The sequence below is a fragment of the Cyanistes caeruleus genome, chromosome 1 (genome assembly GCF_971803275.1).
Source record: "Cyanistes caeruleus chromosome 1, bCyaCae1.hap1.1, whole genome shotgun sequence".
NCBI classification, from domain to species: Eukaryota; Metazoa; Chordata; class Aves; order Passeriformes; family Paridae; genus Cyanistes; species Cyanistes caeruleus.
The window spans coordinates 115,058,308-115,079,476 of NC_141701.1; the positions used below are offsets into that span (position 1 = coordinate 115,058,308).

The 21,169-nt window shown below is 35.9% G+C and overlaps 1 protein-coding gene across 9 annotated transcripts in view; it reads left to right on the plus strand.

The window, feature by feature from the left end:
• The window catches only part of LOC111923950 (uncharacterized), a 111,127-nt gene that overhangs the window by 77,838 nt on the left and 12,120 nt on the right, over nt 1-21,169 (plus strand). For 2 of the 9 annotated variants that reach the window (XM_086851731.1, XM_086851736.1), the window contains exons 6-7: nt 8,161-8,252; nt 12,199-12,272. In XM_086851731.1, the coding sequence (XP_086707857.1) occupies nt 8,161-8,252; nt 12,199-12,218 (112 nt within the window). In that variant the 3' untranslated portion in view covers nt 12,219-12,272. Of the gene's footprint in view, nt 1-2,749; nt 3,717-8,160; nt 8,253-12,198; nt 12,273-12,726; nt 13,220-18,450; nt 18,465-18,661; nt 19,478-21,169 lie in introns of those variants that run through there. The other 7 variants (XM_086851757.1, XM_086851753.1, XM_086851746.1 and 4 more) reach the window with 6 other exon arrangements.

A 21,169-nucleotide genomic window follows, 5' to 3' on the forward strand; every position in this document is an offset into this window, starting at 1 on the left:
TTTTTCTTTATTTCTTTCCTTCAATTTTATTCTGTTGTTAAAATCTTGATAGGCTAACAACAGACAAATAGCAAAAAATAACTGTGATATACAGCCCCAGAAAGACCCCTGTTTAAAAAAACACAAAATAAAAAAAAACCAAAACAGCAAACTCAAAATCTTTTATGATGCATTATTTACCACATAAGTTTTAAACAAAAGCACTGGATATTAACCTACTCCTTTTGCATTGGAATTTACATCCTTGTTTTAAAATTTCACCTTAAGCTGACAATTGCACCTAGCTGTAATAAATTTTCAATAAAAAATTAAATAGTTTTATAAAGAATAATTTTTATAAGAATAAAATAACAAAGGGTTATAAGTGCAATATGCTTTTCACATAGTTTGTAGAAATTGCCACTTTTAATCATAACCATATATCTTGCAAACTCTACTTGGTTTCAAATAATTTAGTGTTGCAAAATGGGTCATGAAAACTCCTTGACCTGAGAGTTTGCCGGTTTAGAGAATTGAAAATCAGGCCTAGGAAAGGCTGTTGAAATGGTATACCTAAGGGTATTGAAATGCTTATAATATATCAAATAAATTTTGTTAAGCTCACTAAGTGCAAATTCACAACGACATCAAGTTTATTTGTACAGCTTTGACTGGATGCTTTATGCAGGACAGGTTTGAAACAGCTTTCTGAGAGTAAATTCCAGTGATTTATTAAATTGGCTCTCATTCAGTGAAAGTGGTGAAAGTTTTTATGCATTCAAATCTGGGCATTGTAAGGAGATCTGTCATACTCTGACATTTGCAATAGTCACAATGTGTGCCTGCAATATGAAAAAAAGAGCTTGCCTTGTTCAACAAGGGTTTTGAAATCTCATTTGCATAGATTTTAAAGATTCATTTTGTATTAAACATTTACTCTGCTTTAATAAAAATCATAGCTAGACATCATGGATATCATTAGTGTATGCTCTCTTATTAAAAAAGTATCCCCACTTGGTACATAATGTGGAACAGAACTAGTGCTGTCTACAAGCTGACTCAGTTCAAGACTCACAATCTGACTACTGTTAAGCAGAGATTTGTATTTCTTAGCAGTTGGAAGATTCTCACTTCTCAAACTTAATTTCCCATTAAGTTTCACTTTCTAACAGGATTGAGGAGGAGCGATGCAGTTGTCTGGACACTTTTCAGAGGAAAAAGAATGAACTGCCCTCAGGAGAGGAAGTGTCTCATCAGTTTCTAGAGTTTCCTATTAACATGTGGTAGAAGGTGAATTTATTCCTTTAAGTCATATAGGTCAATGTCAGACTCAAGCAGGGCAGAATCTGGAAGGTTGAGAACTACTGATAGTACCAGTCCTATCTTATCCCGTCCTAAGGGATTGCCTTGATTCTTCCCATGAACGCTCTTGGGTCTAATCTTCACCGGCAGTCCAGCCTGTGCAATAATAAAGATTTGGGTCTGTTTGCCTATTGATGGCCCCAGAAAAATTCCTTGTTGCCAAACAGACTTGGGAAAAATGCAAAATGCAGATGTTCTTGCCACAGTGATACCACAAACCGGCTCCAGTTTCTAATCAAGACTTGGATTTAAACGGTGTTTGCAAGTTGCTTGCATTCTTACTTGCATGTATGTTGCTAGGGATAGCCTCAACCACAATGTGGCTTCCAGCCCCCAAATCCTCTCTCATGTTTTTGTCTCTTCATTGATTTTGGGAAGCTCATTTGTTTGCCCTTCTTCTATTTCTTAAGTGTATAAATATCTTTATGAAAGTTTCATATTCCAATGTGGGGTCTTTGGAGCACTTAGAATTTGTGTCATCTCTATTTTTGACTAATCTCTTTAATATTCTTGCCTTCATTTCAGCATCTGCTCTCAAGGCTTCGAAGGACATAGTGTTTTGCACTGCCTTTGAAATATACAGAGTAAAAAATGTACAAGTGATCTGTCATAGTTTGGATACTACTTTTTTAATACTGCATTTACCCATAACAAAGTTTGACAATGTACACAGGAAAAGGACAGTATAAAACTTTATTTACCTTTCTCCAGCCTCCTCATTTATTATTTCACTTTAATTTTTAAATATTTCATTTCATCTTGATAATAAGCTTAAAATTAAGCTTGACATGAAATGCACAACCTATATTATTAATATCCCATTATTTTATGGTTATACAAGTGTAGATTTGAATTGTCACTTTAAATCAGACTCTAAGTCAAAGCAAAGGCTCTAATAGACTGCTAGATCTGTATCTTCACTGGATTAGACAGTAATTTGGCAGTCTCTTCTGCTAAATGTAGTGAAATAGCTAGTTAGTGTGATATGCCCAGGCAAATCTGTTGTGTTGCATCGATGGAGACAATTCCCTGTGGCAACTGCGCTGGCAGTTGAGCTGATTCTTCTTGATACGGCTATTCAGCGTGCTCTTAATGCTGAGGAAAGAAAATGTGTTTTTAGAACCTCCTAATGTGGATGATAGGAATTGGGCTGAGAATCACTTTTGTTACCCAAGATAGCCTTCCCATATTCTTATGATATTTGTTCTTTGTAGTTTATTAATATGCCTTTACTATGGAAGGTACCTAATCAAAAATTATATTTAAAATGCATGGTATTGCTGAAAATTCTTAGTATTCAAAAAGAGTTTCCTGTACTTTGAAGGGAATAGACCCTATACTTTATAAGGACACCTGAGCTCCTTTATCTATCTTATCTTTATCTTTAAAAAATACTTTTTTTTTTCAGAAGTCCCACCATCAAGACTTCTGTACATCCAAAATGTAACTACAATATATGTGCTGGGAAACTGAGCATGCTCACTACAAAGCAAGTGCCCAAGTGCTTGATTTAGAGCTCTAGCAAAGTAGTCTTCCAAGGAGAAAAAGTGGTGTGTTAATAAAAGTCTATCTTATAAGTTAAGTGATGGTGTTATTAATACATTAATGGAGATGTAAATGTTCAGCCTGACTTGACTTTCTGGTTTGTTGAAGAAAAATCTCATTTTTAGGTGGTCAAATGTACTTGGACTGGAAATGTTTAAGAGTTGTTTTCCCATAAGTGTACATTCATTAAGGAATGTAAATGGTTTTTTGCAGGTGACATAAATTTATATACAGAAATATTTATTCAGATACCATTAAATGAAACAAAAGAAATAGAAATTACCTAGCTGGCCATGTATGTTCTGCTCAAAAGAGGCTGTCTTTAGTATGACTTTAGCACTTTTTACCCTTTTTTATTTGCAGTCCATGAATGTCAAAAATCTCCTCTTGGTACTGAAAGGTGAAGCTGAAACTGTTCTGTGTAAATATAAGTCACAAATGTCTTAATTTTCATGTATGTATTTTTTTTAATCAATCTAGATAAAAATGTGTATGTCTGTGTTCCTGTACTTCAGGTGACGTTCAAAATTGTTCAATGAATATTTAAATTTTATTTCAGAACTGCATTATAATTCTTCCAATAACAGAAAGAAAAGAGCATGGTGATGGTAAAAAGCAAATACCTTAAGAGTACTCATTACAGAAGACTTGTGTCTCTCCTGGGAGTAAAGCAGTTTTTACCTTGGAACATGAATTTTACTGAAAACAAAGCTTGTATTTCAAGAATTACTGATATTGGAAAGAGGATTATAAACCAATACCTAAAGCAATCATGTGTGACATGAAGAAAGATCTTACAGATAAATACACTGAAAGAACAATTTAATGTTGTGTTTCTCGTATTTCTTTTGCTACTTGTTCTTTCACTGAATGTTACCTCAGATCTCCCAGATATGATTATTATTTCAATCTTGGTGTCAAATTAAGAGGACAGCAAGGCAGGAAACAAGTATCATTGAACTGCTGCCTCTTGAAGGGGAAACAGAAGCAGCCAGATGCGTGTATTCTAGTCTCCTTTAAGCTGTCAGCTTTGGACTTAAAGACTTTTTGCTTTCTTGTAGTGTAAGTGCATCCTTTAAACCTCTTCAGACATCCTTGACTTCATCTACAGTGAAAATATTCAGCTATATTGATGTTCGATGAAAAAACACTCAGAACTTGCATTTTTAATTTTCTCTGTGTTAAGGATATTAGTGTCCCCATTTCAGCTGCCATGAAAGTATGCTTAGAAATCTCTTCTCTCAAACAAAAAACACTTTTTGTCAGTCTTTCTCTGGCACAACACCATTCTATAATTTCTGTGCCTTGTTCCATGGTAGCAGTCATCCATAAAGACACCACTTGGATTTTTCAACAAAATGTCACCTTTCTTCCCTGAGATGACATTGAGACACATATTATCATTTCACTCTTGAGGTCTTTCCTGTCCCATGCTGGTGAGATGCTTCAGAAACCTATACTGAAAAAGAAAGGGACAAAAAGAATAATGAACAAGTCCCTGCTCATGCATTCATTGTATTTATTTAATTTCAGTTTAAACACAGAACCTTGTAATTTCCTTAGAGGTTATGTCTCTGTTTCCTTCCACAGATTAAGTGTGAAAAGAACTAATTTGCAGCTGCTTTACTACCAGAAAGCACTCCAAAATTTGCTTTATTTTTTCCTTTTGGTGAAGATTTCTGGTTTCTTAAAAGTATTTTTACACTTGAGACTTTCCTAAGATTTTTTTCCAGGCTATCCACCCACCTTTGAAATGTCACTGTTTTTGCAGCTCTGTGACCCTGAGGAGCAGAGGGAAGTAGAGATAGAGAAGTTAGCAGGAGCATCAGCGCATGGGTCTCAAGAGTATAAGGGAGGCCCTTTCACGTAGAGATGGCTGACAAGAAAACCACTGTGTGTTCTTTAGGTTGGTAGGATTATTTTGAATTGCTGAAAGGATACAAAGTGAATTTTAACCAGGCTAGAGCTTTGTGGTGGATGAACTTTCCTGCTCCCTCTGAAGTACTGGTTCATCTGATGCTAAAGGAAAGGATTGGAGAATTGGATTGACTAGGGTGATATGGGGCCACATGATAACACAAGCTACATTTCTATAAGAGACTCTGCTGAGGCTGTGTCTTTAATGTATCTGTGGACCTGGAAAATGACACCTCTCTGTAACCATCTTTTATTAAATTATTAATATTTATTTATTTTATAAATAAAATTAATACTTTAAAAAATATTTAATTTATTAATTAAATACCACAGGCATTTAATTAACAGTGTTTCCATAACTGTAAAAAGGAATGAAATCTGTTTCCTTTTGATTCTGTGTTTTTTCTCTTTGATTTTGTTGTCTAAGGAAATGTAAGATTTCCCTTAATGTGAGGATTTAAGAGGAGTTGCCTTTTCAAGTGGGCATTTCCAGGGTTTCATGGAGTTATTAGGACCAGACAGGTCTTTCTGATCTCAGTCTTTCAGAGTCAGTTCAATTGAGTCAGTGTTCTCAATATTTATGGAGGGTAACCAATATGTAGGTGAGCACAAACAAGAAGCACCATCACACTGCAAAAACAGACAAAACTCTAACAGGAAATCTTGTGCAAATGGAGTAATTTTTATTAAAAGTTTCATAATGCTGAATATTTGGCTGGGGGGAGGAGAGCTGCAAGCATACTGACAAGTTTAACATAGAGTTTTGTACATATTCCAGTCAGCATTCTTAGGTGGATTCAGTGTCTTGTAGGGAATCTGTCTGATGTGTTTCTTTCATGTGAAGTGCTACTTACTAAAGTCACTCTTACTAAAGTCACTCTTACTAAAGTCACTCTTTTGCTCTTAGTAGGCAGGTGTTACCCTGCCTAAGTTAATTTAGTTTATTTATATTTATTTATAGTGTGTTAAGTGAGGCTAAGTGAGCAACCTATTGACTGCTTTCATTTTAGCTGAACACATATTGACTAATGATGGGATATTGAAGGCATTTGTACTTTTTTTATAGGACCTGCATGTAAACTCCAAATACGGGGTTTTTTTCCCTAAGTTGTTTTATAGAGTATCTAGTTTAAGTGTTTAGATATTTTTTCGAATGCAGTGGAAATCAATTACTTACATATTTTTGTGACATTGGTTTCTGTTATCTTACAAGTGTAATAACAATCAGTAATAATCCAACAACTCTGATGGCTCTCATCCTTTTTTCAACTGCAGGTATGGGAAATATGAACAGATATATGCTAACAGCAGAGGTTTTCATAAGTCTGTCTGTATACAATTTGTCAATGAAGTAGAAAATCAAATTTAATCTATGTATAATAAATTGAGCTAATATTCCCCAAACAAATCTTATTACTCAGGAGTGACAAAGCACTGGCTGTAGTAGCGACCTGGGCTCTGACTCACTGCAAAAGTGGCTCAGTGCCAGTTGCCAATTTTCATTTGCAAAGAGCCCTCAGAACCTCTTTCCTTCATTGGAATTATCGCTGTTTTGGCCTGACTCTGAGTGTGTTACAGTCTTGTTAAAGTTTCTCCTCTCTGCATGCACTATGGGAATAGCTTGAATGCAAAGTTAATGTTGTTGTGGGGTTTTTTTCCTATTTTCTTCTGTTCTCCACACATACCTCCTTTAAAATCCAGGACCAAATACTTATTGGCACCAGGGTCATACTATATTGCAGCCTTGTCTTCAGATGTACAGTGCCAGAGATTCATTGCTCTTTCAGCTAGTGTTATAAAAGGGAATGATGAGTTAAAATATAAAACTTTCTTTGTTATATTATGCATCCAAACTGTAAAAAGCCACTCCACACAGCTGCTTCTGCCATTTGCATATTAGCTAAAAGGTTGCCTTGGGGTTCAGCTACTGGATCAGAAATGTCTGTGCCTGGCTGTATTTTTATGACATGTTGGGTTTATCCTGCAGAAAAGTTCTTTAAGGGCAGTTTTTTCAGATAGTGATGTATTTGCCTTTTATTTAGTTGTCCATCATAGACTAGCAGCACTCTCAAACTCTGAAAAAATCAGCCCCGATTAAATGTAAATTACAACACTAAAAACATCAGCAGGATTTTAACTTTCTGGGGACTCAAAGTCCAGACTCCAAAGTGTTTAATGTGACTTGGAATGCTTCTGTACATCAAGTGAGTGTGAGATTTCATGGATTCATTTAGAAATAACTTTTGAAATGCTCATGACATTGTCAGCTTGTGGGAATAATCTTTTGGGAAATCGTCTCAATCTTCATAATGATTATATCCTTCAGTCATTGCGATTTTTAGTCACGACGGTCCCAACTAATCTTAATCTTCCCCCCTTCCCCCCCCACTTTTCCCCCTTTTCTCCCTTCTTTTTTCCCCTTTTTCCCCCCATTTTCCTCCCCTTTTCTCCCCCCATTTTCCTCCCCTTTTCTCCCCCCATTTTCCTCCCCTTTTCTCCCCCCTTTTTTCCCCTTTTCTGTCTTTTTCCCGCTTTCCCCTCTTCATAATACAATGAGTTTGTCTTCAGATGGCTGATCTTTAGGAGCACTCCTGAAATGATTTTTTTTGGAATAGTGTTCCCTGTAAAGACTGCACTTATCATCACAAGCCCTTGCCTCTGAGAAAGCTCATGCAAAAAAAAGCAGAGACTCATTGAAATCCTGCAGAGAGAAAATTCAAAAGGGGTTGGGTACAATCATTGTCTCCATTGTGCAATCACTGGCGGTATGAATTCAAGTTAAAATTCAAATGAACACTTGCAGTAATGTTCACCAATCTCACACATTTTATATAAATATGAGATATATGTTATTTATATACATGATGTAAATAGCATCAGTTTCTTAGCTCTTTTAAAATGGCTTGAAGAAATGAAGTAATCGCCTCAGCTGATGAGGCTTTGCAACATGTAATTTGCCATGGGCCCCATCATTTCTGAATGTGCTCAGATTATGTTTGATGTATTATTGAAAATGTGACTTCTTCATTTGAAATGCTTCTCTCAAACACTCAAACTCTCAAACAATAAGAACAGTCACAACAAAGAAAAGAGTGGTGAAAAGGAGTGAGAATGTCTGACAAAATAGCTAGAATAGCCATCTAATAAACACCCTGGTAAAGGAATATTTGGATAGGCTGAAGGTATTCTTTCTTTTTCTTACCTTTGCCTCCCTATATTTTGACTATTTTGCATTTTTGCCTTCTGCAGCACATTTCTAGAGGTTTGAAGGTATTTTATATATAATTTTACTGTTAAACTACTGGAAGGTTTTTTCTATATGGAGAGTTGTAATGGCTTTTTTTTTTCTCCCCACAGAGCTGTGGGGTATCCACAGACCAGATATCTTCTAGATACTCTTTACTACATCAGTAAATGCTGGGGAAAATGGGAAGCTCAGATGGGGAGAGGTGAGCCTCTGCTGCTTTTTTTGCCAAAGGTGATTCAGAAATGGAAGAGTAGCCTAGGTCACTTCAACTGATCACAGGAGTCAGTTTTGTTTCACTGGAAGTGTGTTAACCTTATTGTGATGAATACTTCCCTTTATCACCTCTTACCACCTTATTGAACTGGGTCAGCAATATTAAGTTACTCCTTTGATAACAGAATTAGGACAGTTGTAAGGGCTGAACTGGGATTTATATGGCTAAACAAGATATGATTAGTCTCTTAATCTCTGTGTTAGGGTTGACTGCGGATATTTAGCTGGGGAATTCCTTGTAGGAGATAAAGATTGGTACTTAGTCTGCTGCATTTGGTGGCAAAGCCTGCAAAAGCATCCCTGATCTCAGTAGCAGCATGATTTCACCTGGCAGAGAGTGCAAGTTACTTGCAGGTATTCTGTACTTGTTTCTGCTTGACTGTTTTGTCACTATTATCCCTCAGATATGAAGCTCAGTCTCCTCCCCTATGGTATAATGTAATAAATCATGACACGTAGTAGATTTTACACTGCTGTTGTAACTTATTGTATGCTGCTGTCATAAGCAACAGTAGCAAAACCTTTAAAGTAATGCTTGAAAAAGAAAAGAGCACAAATGAAGGTTCAGAAATAATTTCTTAAAGGAGCACTTGAGAAAGAGCAATTTTCTTACCAGCATCACCTCACTGACAGACCAGTAACGGCCCAAGAATTTGCAGCAGGAGTAGAGCTCTGTAAATGATTGCAACTCTTATTTTCTTTTTTCTTTTTAATCTGAATTTGCCCAAGATATGAAACCAAGAATCTTAAGGGACAAAGCCAAAGGAAAATGTATCTTTATTTTTCTTTTCCACAGAATTTAAACAAAGCCTGAATTGTAGTTTTATTTCAGACTGAGTAGAATGCTTTGCTTTAACAAAAAATCAAATACTAAATTTAATTTTCATTTGTGCTTAACTGTTTCTAAACAAGTAAAACATCAAAGCAAAACACATCAAGAAAATAGAGCAGTGTTAAAATTCTTAAAAAATTTGCTTGTTGCTCATCACAAAGTACATGATAAATTCTGGTCAAAGTCTCAAATGCTGCTTTTTTGAGGTTGTGTTTTTAAATAAATGTGATCTAGTCAGAGAGGAAATTATTTTATATTCTTCCCGTGATCAGGCAAAACCTTTTCTCTGGACAGTGTATTCCCTTTAGTTGCCTTATTTTCTTTCCCTTCTTGTTCTTCAGTTTGTTTTACATCTCTACAGGATCCTGTCTGGAAAACCGTGCTGTACATTTGTAATGCATAGAATCTAGTTAAGTTGAACCATAGCAAAATTAACAAAGGTCATAATAAATTTGAGATCTCTACCCTGCTGTATTGTTTTCCTCTTACATGATGTTGCTATTATTTGGATGTAGAATGCATCCATCTCAAGTTATAATCAGCTTTAGACAAAGAGACTTTCCCTATGGGGAAAAACTCCCCAGAAGAATTAGTGCACTGATTGGCAACCAGATAGTCTGGTTGATTTTACCTATTTCTTACCCTTTCTTCTCTGGTATACATATAGTATGCAACCATATTGTGCTTCATATGTTCCAGAAGGACTTTGAGATCTTCAGACAATCTTGTGTGCCCTCTTGCCTTTAGTTCTCTTACACAGAATGTGGTCATTTTGATATGACTGAAGTCACAGAACTGTCGATCATCCCAACAGCCAGGTTTGATTCACATCTGTATTTACCAAAATTAATGCATCAGAAGTTTCATTTTGCCCCATCATCCAACTCTTCTGAGAATACTGATGGCACACTAAGGCCATAGGAATGCTAAATTAATCCACTGCTGTTCTCTGGCATTTGTGAACAGTCTGCCATTAAAACATAAACTTATTCTGGCTGTACTTCTGTGCTTCTGTTATTTCTTTTCCACCTTCTTTCTCCCACTGGGATATGGTAATAAATGAAAAGGGAACATGGTTCTGAAAAATCCTCCGATCTCCCTTGCTTAAAAGGCCACAGAGAATGCTTATAAAATTCCAGTTTTTCTTTGTTCCTGTGAGCAAACCCATTAGTTTTATTTTCATGTTGATCACAATCAGTAAGAAATGAAACCTCTCCATGGAATATTAATTTGATCTAAATGAGTCCTATATTTATTAATATAACTGTATTTATATGGTTTTAAAAGGGACAGAAGATGGACTACTTGTAGAAGTCACACATAATAAAAAGTAAGAAAAAAAATATATATAGTAGGACAAGAGAAATTGCAATTAAACAGGATACTCTGTCAGCACTGACTTCAAGCCCACTGGGCAAATGGATGCCTATTTTTAGAAAATGCTTTCTTTAGGCCCAAATAACACATGCTTTAACATTGACATTGGCAATCAATACAAAATCCATCAAAATGTGAATTTACATCGATGTCTAGAAGCTCCTTCCTTAAGCTAAGCCATCTTGAGAAATTCACAAGAGGAGAGATGTTAGTTCAGAAGGTCTTTACTGTTTTTTCTACTCTTTAATAATTAAAATAAATATTCCCATGAAATCAAGTAGTAAGCAGCAGAAATTAGTGTTAAAAAGTGAAAAGGTTGGACTACATATGGTATCCCTTCCGTATCCTATTTTGTTCTGCTAATCCTGCAGATGCAGTAGAGTGGATTTTTATGGGGAGAAAAGGCAGTCAGGGGAGATGGGATTTCTAAAGAGGATTTGGCACCATTCTGGGTCTTAGATGAAGGTCAAATGTTCAGAAGAGGCCAGCATTAAGCAGCTCCAACCATGACACTTGCACACAGATTTCTCAAAGAAGTCAGTATCTTGTATGCAGTGCTAGTTCTGATAATCTTATTTGTTTTGGTGGCAAAGCTGAAGTTAAGCCCTTCTGAAAATCTGACTGCTGTAGCCAATTATGTTGACAGAAACCCAGCCAATGCATATTGAACTGTGATTCGGAATGGTCAGAAAAATGGAAATTTTATGTGTGATTCATACATAGATTTTGAAATGTTTATTTTGAGAGAAAACTGATCAGAGCTATGAGTTCTTTGCAAGGTTCTTGTGTAGCCCCCTGATTTTTAGTCAGTGCATTCTTGTCCCTGAAAGGTAGGGAGGAAAATGAGAAGCACTTCCCCGCTGGGTATAATTCTATTCTTTTGAAGAACCATGTATGAATTGATATATAAATAGTAGATATTTTAAGGGATGAGTGAGATCCAGCCCTGTTTATATGCTGGGTGTTTTACCATTAATCTCAGTAGAAGCAGCATTGATGCTAATTTTACAGTTAAAACAATTTAAAACAATGGAATACAAGTTCAATACTTCATCTAAACATAGTAAAGGTTATTCCCCTGCCTTTCCAAATAAATTAAAATTTCTGAAAGCAGTTAAAGATATTGTTACTTTAAAAGATATTGTTTCTCCAATCATACTTTCATCTATATAACTAATAATCTATATAACTTTGTGAAGAAGGCAGATATGTATGTGACCATGGCTAATTTTTCTATTGTTTTATTTAAACCAAAATATTACAGTATGTTGTTGTGTATGTATACGTACTTGGTAACAGTAATTGAAAGAGCTTGAGATAAAATTAATTTTTCTCTGACTTCATTGAAGAAAAATGTGAGAGATGTTCAATAGTGAATCATAATCCCAGCCTCCAGCACGTTTTCAGACCTGGCTGCCAGGCATTAATGGAATTTTTTCTTTTTTTTTTCAGAGTCATGAGATAGTTAAAAATATTTTCTAATATTGGCATTTACAAGACCAAAATTTTAGGGAAAAAATATTTTCAGCAACTCTACAGAAATGTTGAAATAAAAAAAAAAAAAGTGTGAGGATATAAACACCTGTGCATACACTTAAATTCCAGAAATGTTCTTTAAAAGACCTGCTGCTTACATTACTCTTTTAATGCTTTCTTTTCTTCGCAGCCAAGCAGAATGTTCATTGAAATGTTCAAGACTGGAATGAAGATGATGGTGGAAAAGTCAACTACACCATATAGGTAATATTATTGTCCACAGGAATGACATGAAAGAGAAATGAATATACCTGTTATTTGTTTTATGTCCTACACTGTATTTTTTTGCTCTGTGATTTTTCTACATAAGCTAAAGATTTCAGGGTATTCTTAATCTCATCTGGATATGCATAAACTCATTTGTGGTAGGCTGGTTGGAGAGGCTATAAAAGCATAAAAATATCCAACTTTTTCCTGTTATCCATAAATAGAGGCAATACTGTCCAGGCTTTATCTGAAGTTTGATGGGGCTTTTGTTGTTGCTTTGCTTTGGGGTTTTTTATTCTGTTTTACTTCCTAGTGTAAGATAAGTTTTTAATTATGGACTCAGTTATACCCCCATATATATGTAAGTGGTGTGCTGGTTTCTATCTAGCATGCACTTCCACTGTGACCTATTTTCATGCAGCAAACTCACTGGTTTGGTATTCATTTCTAGGTACAATGTGAAAACAGCAGCAATTTCAATCCTTGAGAAATGTGTGTTCAGGTGAATTGATAAACAGTAGCACGCTCCCATTTCAGCTAGTTTGTTGTCTAGAATGTAACAGCGACTGGTGATGTTGAATGTACTGGTATCACTTGAAAAATTCCATTTAGCACAGACCAAAGTGTAAGTGGTTCATTGAGCTAAAAAAAGAAAAAAAAGTGGAAAATTTTGCAGGCTACGGATAGTTTCTCTTTTTAACTGATAGAGTGGTGGGAGTTACTTGTTTCTGCATGGCTTTCTTGTGTCTTTCTCAGTAGTTTCTTTCTCTCCTTGCAAATTTTGGCTCGTAGCTAGCCTGCAAATATGAATTTCAATGCATAGATGTTGACTATGGCTTATATGGCCATATGTTTACTGTCTGCAACATACAGGAAAAGCTAAAAAGTATGCTAGAAACACATATTCTTAGCAAATAAACCTTTTTTCCCCCCCTTCTACTGCATTCACTGATTATCCCTCTTATTTTTCTCCTTTTTACTCTGCAAAGTAACCAGAAATGCTGATATTGGATGATTTTCCTGAACCTCAGCCAGTTATCTTAAGTTAATTATTATGGATTTTAGGCCTGTTTGCTTCTTCACAGGCAATTAAACAATATTAGAGAGTAGTCATTACAAAAGGCATCATACTCAGTCTGAATTGAGGCTCTTCTATTTTTCTTCATCACCAGAGACGTAGGAAAAAAGGATCCCACCTAGGCACACAGCACAAATATTTTGAGAGCCAAGATATTGTGTTTTTTCCACAATTCTTTCTCAATAACCACCAGAAGGAAAAAAGTTATAAGTAGATAAATATATTTGCCTGTGGATTGTATCTGTTCAGCTGATCATGTTTAGAGAGTTAGAAAACCCCATGAAATTAATCCTCTCTCCAGCCACCACCTTCATAAAACAACTAGGGAGCAATCTGAAAGAACAGTCATAGACTCTGAGTTTCATTTGCATATTCAGCAAGGTCCAGAATAAACATTAAGTAAGCCAATTCATAATATCAAGATTATCCTAGCTTTTCATTTACAGAAATACATTTTTCATTGTTTATTTTGTAAAGGAACCCTTCTAGAATTGAAAGGGAGGCATTGCTTCTTATTTCCTTACATTTTTTCAGGCTGTATTCTTTCCTACTTTTTAAAAACAAATCAGATACTGAAACTTTAGTTCTGTTTTCCAATAATATGTAAACTTTGATTGTACCTACCTTATTGAAATGCAGAAGCCATTTAGCAAAGAACAAAGGGAATTTTTAGTTTGAGTTCAGTATGAGAAGGAAAGAAGGCAGATTAAAAGATCTTTTAATGTTTCTGTGTAAAAGATTCAAAAATGGAGCTCTGCTACAAACTTGTGAAAATTATATCAAAGATTCAGAGCATTTTACAAAGCAAAGAAGTGTGAGATGCTTTTTAGATCCAGCAAGAAAACTGTAAACATTGCTTGACCATTATATATTTTGGGTGAAGGAAGAATGAACTGAAGACACTGTTTAAAATGTGAAAAGCATATATATTTAAAAATCCTTTAGAAGAACTAGCAGATGGACTATGAAGAAAGACATCTGGATCAATCTCCTTGCTTCTAAACATAACCCAGTCAAATACAGCTGGCTCTAACAAATTCTGATAAATATTTTAATCTCGGTAGGAAAATGAATGCAGTGTTGTGCAAAATGAGCATATGAGTATCAATAAGATTTTTATGTGTTAATGCCGTTCTTCTGGAGTAGAGTTTGGCAGTCAGGCCCAGTAAAGAGCCTGCCAGAGGTGTGCACATGGGGCACCAAGGGCTGCTGACAAAAATCAGATATTAGCACAGGTTGTGGGCAGGAAGAAAAGGGCTAAATGTTGACATAAACCCCCAAAATGTCTTTATTTGTATTTGCATTTGGAAGTGTTGGGCACTAGCTGCTGAGAGGTAAAGCTGTGACAGGCATGTGTGAGGACTGCAGTGGAGACAATCACAGCTGGAGAGCAGCAGTTATGTGAAATGCAGGCCTGGACACCGTGCTGGACTGGGCTATTTTGGAAGAAATCACAAGACTTAGGTCTGACATGGATGGATGAGTCCAGATATTATTCATAGATCTTGTTTAAAATAGGATTGAAAAGTGGAGGCTATTTTTTTTTCCCCTGTGACATATCACAAAGTGTGAAGGCAATCTGCATTTCCAAAGCAACTAAACCCAAATCCTACTTGATTTACCTCTTGCTTATGCAGATTAGGTCGAATATTGAAATGTTTTTGCATTTAATGTTATTTCACTTTCTTCACAGTCTTAAAATAAATAGGGGGGAGGGGGGATGTTGAAAAATATATATATAAAAATCATAATTGTGGTTTCTTTTCAATTATTTTAAATCCTTTTTCATTTATTTATGTATAAAAACCTAGATCTTTCTTCAGGTGCTCTTTCTTATTCAGCTTTTTATTTTTTAAAATAGTTTATTCAACACATTTTAACAAAAATGTAAGCTATTCTTTGAAATGTCTTACTTGAGTATATTAGGATATTCTAAGTTATCTGAAGCCTTTCACCTTACAAATGAAATAGTAAGTAGGGATTAAATTACACTGCAGTCATGTAGGTAAAGCAAGCTTAAACTTTAATACAAAAGAATCTCTAAACCCCTTTTGAAAACTTGAGCTATAACTGAATAAAATTTTATTTAAATTTTAGCATTTTTTAGGCAGTTTTTCTATCTATTCTTAAAATAATTATTAAATTAAACAAATGCATCTATATGTCTGCTCAATAAATGAAATAGTGTGTGAAGCATGTAAATGAGACACTTTTTTTTTACCATGTTCTTTACTTAAACATTCCTCTCCAAAGATAACTACAAAATAGGTCACAGTATAAAAATAGTATAGTAAGCAAGTTAAGGACTAGATTCTGTTTGCAAACTGAGTGGTATAAATCTGCCCTAACTCCATTGATTTCAATGGTTTAACTTAGATTAAACCGTGTTGCTTCTAATGACCGTGCATCTACTGTAAATAGGATACTAATTCCTCCAAAACCCTGACAGCAAGGATCATGATTTAGCTGGCAAAAGACAAGGAAGTAGAAGGAAATGTCTTCCCTCTTTCATTCCATCTGCAAACTCTACCTTGAACCCTATACTGCAGGGATGTCTGACCTTTCAAGCAGATGGATGAGATGCCACATCTCTCCTGGAGACACACAGGAGACACACTCAGCCTTTCTTTGCTGGGTAACAAAGAGTGTGCCCATCATGGAGCTGTGGCCATCCCCTACACCAGCACTGCCAGACAGACTCCAGATTCTGTTCCAGTGTACACACTCTCTGAGCTATGGGGGTGGATGAGCACTTACGTTAAGTGTGCCCAGGTTTCTGCAGCTGTGTTACGTAGAAGTCGGGACGTGCTCTTCAGGCTTAATGAACCCTTGGGGAAGTCAGTGATTGCTAGAGCAGTTGGCATTACTCATGCCCTGGTTTTTGATTATGTCTCAGGTGTCCCTGAGGACTAAGTCAAACAGTATATTAAATGATTATACAGAATGGTTCAAATAAAAAGACCATTGTAGGGCAACATCCTTGGACACCTTATGCCTAATATGCCTTATGCCTAAGCATAATCCTGCTGGAGAACTTATGCTTTAATCAAACGCTACTTCTTCCCTAGTAGGCCAAGAATGTAATAAAAAAATGGCTTTTAATGGCTTTTTTCTTTGTTTGCAACTGATGCCTTCTTCCAGGTTCAGTGCAAGTTTGATTACTACTGAAGTAATTTATTAAATATAAATTAAAACTAAGCCAAAGGTTTCAGTTCTACTGAAATTTGGCAGCTGGAAAAACACCAAGGCTAGCAACTGCCAAGCAGAGACAGTTCTGAATAGACATTTAAAACAAAAAATTAATCTCTGTCAACAAATCTTTCATAAATTATTTGGTTCAGGGCTGCTGAATCAAAATATTTTTCCCAATAACTTTGCCAAAATATAGTCTATTATTTGGAATTCCTTTCTCCTTAGAGAAGAATTCCAAAAACAAGAGAAAAGTTTTGATTCTTAATGCTTATTGCATTTATTTGGCCTTGAAATTAGGAAAAGAGGTCCAGTACCTAATTAAGCTAATTTTTTTCAAAAATCTGCCTGACTACAGAGGCTTGTGAGTGACTTCAGAGAGACCATAAGGCTTTCTCCCATAAGGCTTTCTCCCACCTAGAATTCATAAAACTGCAAGTTTAATTATTAATCTTCATTTCACAGGTATTCATAGTGATACAGTTTTATGCAACACCACCAGAATTTAGTGCAGTCGTATTATTACAGAACAGTTAAAAATTAAGCCCATTGTGCCCTTTTTACATCCTCTAAGTACTGCTGAAGAATCCCTCTTATAATTTGTCATTACCAGGAGCATTAATGCAAGTGGACAGGTTTGAATGAATAATCAGACCTTCCTGGTACTTATTCTGAAGTTCATGTGGAGGCAGTCAAAGCAGTAATACGGTGCATGGCAGACTAAGCAAAACATTCAGGACATGTCTAGGCAGAAAAATTAAATGATCATTGCACAAGAAATGGCCAAATGTCTGAAAGCTTTTTATGACAAGAAAGAGTACTGGAGTATGTGATAATTCAGATTATATTTTTTTTTTCCTGATAAAAATCTCCTTGGTGTCTTTTATATTTATCCTTGTATTCCACCACTGTGTGCTTTTTACAATCTCTTTGTTGCTGTAACGCTGGTTGATTGAAATTCTCAATTTGTAGGTCTCCTTGAACATGTTTATTCAGGGGATGGGACTTGCACAAGACAATACACTTGTGTGAGGCAATCCCATCACATCAGCCTTCATTATCATTTTTAGATTGTTTAACTGGAGTACTCATCAGTGTTGTAGATCCTGTGTTCTCGCAAAATGGCTTCGATTGTTGTGTGCTGACCTTAGATACTACATCAGCCTTAGCTTTAGTGTGATATCTGAATTAGACAAGAATCCAGTTGCCAAACCTTTAACTTTTCTGCACTAATACAATGAGATGTTTTGAGCACAGGAGCTGAGGTCTTCATATGCTTTGTGGTATTTTTTTCCCCCCTAATAACTCTTAGTTTTTAAAAAATTTAAATACCATCATTCCTACCTATTTTGAGATCCTAAGTTTATGCACATGATGCAGCTTACTGCATTGCTCTATTTCAAACAAGGGTGAAGAGTTCTGAGTTAGTTACATATTTTCCACAGCTGGATGATGTGTCTATCCATTCCCCTCTTTGACACATTGCATGCCTTTAAATCCATCATGAGTCATTTTTCTTATGTGGAGGCTAATTAACATCTTGGGAACAGATTGCTTGCTTTGTCTTGATATTTTTTGAAGTAACCAGATGCTGTAATTACTGTGTATACAGTGCTTTTTGCCTGTAGGTTGTCAGATAGCACTCCCCATCACTTTAATTAGCAGCATAAAGTAAATTTAAATAGCAAAAGATGAGACAAATTTGTTTAGAAGTCTTTGAATGTAATAGGAAGAAAGATTTGTCCTGAATGGTAGAAAATGGTAAAAAAAAAGGTAAAAAAATAAACCTGTTTCAAATAACTCATGTAAGAACATTAATTCCTTCCCTTTTTAGTGCTAATATTTACTTGAAATTCTCCTACTTTTAATGATATTCCTTTTCTTTAATTTTTACCATGTATATGCTAGTACTCTGCGTTGATTTGCTGTAAAATAGATCTAGATTTTCCATAATTATATTCCTGATGAAACCTGTATTTATTGGTCCTTGTTCTCTATCCCAGTGTCTACTTTGATTAGCTCATTCCTAGTGCTGCATTTCTTCTGATTTTTCTTGAGAAGCTGAACAAACTGGATTGGTACTAAGAAGAAAGATAGCTTATTGTTAATTACTTTTTAGGTGACAAGAAGAAATAAGCTTTCCGTGAGATCTGGTTTAAAAGGATCCACATAAAGAAGCAATGGGAAGGAGATAAACATGAAGACATTTATAAATGATGAGTCAAATCATATCACTCTGCTCCTAGCCATTATTGGTTGTTTCCTTCATAGCAGATTTACTTATGAGCACTGTCAGCTTGTCTGTATTTTAATTGGTTCTGTACACTGAATGTCCACTGTAGTGCAGCTCAGCACCTCTCAGATGAGAGGGGCTTGTTACATCAGACTTTCTGAGATCTCAACATGCTGTGTCATGCTTTAATCATCAGACTGCACTACAGCATGTTCCAAACACCTAAGGCAGATTTTGTCCTGAGAGGTATTAAAGAAAGGTAAGGAAGAAAGGATTCAATGGGATGTGTCATCCACTGAATTGCCAGACACATACACAATGAAAGGCCTTGAATTAAGGATGATACATCATATCCAAAAATAAGATGGCAGTCTTTCTTCATGTAAAGCCAATGCTTAATTTATGACAATTATAACAACTTATTTTTTTCCTTGTCGTAGTCTGCGGGTACTCAAAATATTTTTCCTATATCCATTAAACTACAATTACAATTATCAGTTACATGATGATGAATATCACAACCTTCTATCCCAGTCTTCAGCTCAGTAAGTTGTGTGTTGTACAGCTGTGACTATAACTATAAAGTGATAGAAAAATACTATGTCTGCAAAATACATTTTTTTTGTTGAGTTTTGTCCTGCATTTTTACTAGACATGGTGGACCACTAATAAATAAGAAGAGCAATATCAGTGACCTTTAAAGTCTATGTGAACTGTTTAGTAGTGTCCAGGGAACAACATAAAAATGATATTTCCAATAGGAAATCTTGTTTTATACCCTGCTCTCTGAAATCAAGAAGAGGTATAACATCAATGCTACACAAGAAATACAGAAAAAAATGGAATAGGAAAGGAACCAACCTAAAGAAACCGTAGAAGTCCAAGTATTATTAACAAGATGTAAAGTCACCCCAGGACACAAGACTTGGTGTGTGCCAAGAAAAAAATAAAGAATAAAAGAAAAGACAAGACCTTTATGTCTTGCTTTGGGTGTCTGGTTAGTTATTTTTCTGCATTTCAGGAAGCTTTTAAATGAAGAAGCTGAAAACATGCTTGTTCCTCTTATGTATTGTCTCTTTATAGATGAACATAATTTTTTTATGAGTAAAGTCAGTCCCTGTGATGTGCTGGCACTGTCAGGGGAATGATGAGCTGTGGGAAAGCGTGCAGTTCCAACAGCAGCCTCCACCTTGGGCATCAGTCAGCTAAAGAGAGTTAAAGGAAGGTTTTCCATATTTTTTGAGATTGCTGATGAGTGTGGTTAATTGTCAACACCAAAAGGTTCCAAAGTGCCGTTGCCAGACCACATTAGTGGTCTGTGGATTAAATCACTAGACCACACAATACTTAGGATGCCAGTTGCTAAGAGGAGTTGGTGGTGTGGGGATTAAGATATTTGTGGACAAAACAACCTTCTTATGGTTGTGCATGGGAAGAAGAAGTGGAGCAGGGCAATCATGCAGCAGGAAATAATAATCAGGTACAGAGAAGTCTGGGGAAGTAGGTGGAAAAAAGAATCAACAGGGAAATATGAGAAAGGACCACAAACCAGGTCTCAAGGCAGGGAAGATGGGGGAAGAAGTCCACAATAGGTGCAGGTTCTTCAGGCCTGGAATAATCCATTTAAGACAGAAATGAGGAAAGGAGACTGACATAAAGATCGTAAACAGTTGAAATGAGCTGTGTTGCCAAGGTGCATGGTAAAGGAGGAATTACAGAGAAAAGAACCTTCCTCCATCCCAGCTACACTTTGTCACTTACTCATGCTGAGTCATCACCGAGCTTATTTTACTAAACTGACACAGCCTTAACAGTAGCTGAAAGGCTGAATGGTTTTAATTTTACAATATCTTGTGATATCAGTGGGCAGAAACACAACTCACTCTACAGAGAATTTTTATGAGGTTCGGTTTCATTAATTTTTTTCCCTTAAAAGACGCAGGAGCTTTATATGCAGGATATGCCAGATGGAAAGCAGCCAGCTGGAGACCCTGAGTTTTGCCAAATTCCAGGTACTCTGACATGCTGCAAAAGAGCTGAGCAGGGACCATAAATGGCAAATAGGATGTGTTTGAAATCTACCTCAGCTCTGAACAAGCTTCAAACAATTCTGACAAATTAGCAATTTCCAAACAATAACAAGCAGCTTCTCAACCCCTCAAACCACACATCACATTTGAAAACAATTCTAGATCCATGCAGTTTCTCCTCAAGTTGGTATCAGTCAAAAGGCTGCTAGACTTAAATTTATTAGTGCCATTGCTGGCAGCCAATACTGGCTGAAGTGAAAACCCAAACTACTGTAATGCATTGCTCAAGTGTGTGGTCTAAAGATGATGAGATTATTTATCTTCTGCTAAACTCTAACAATTTCTCTGAGTGCAATTTGACCAA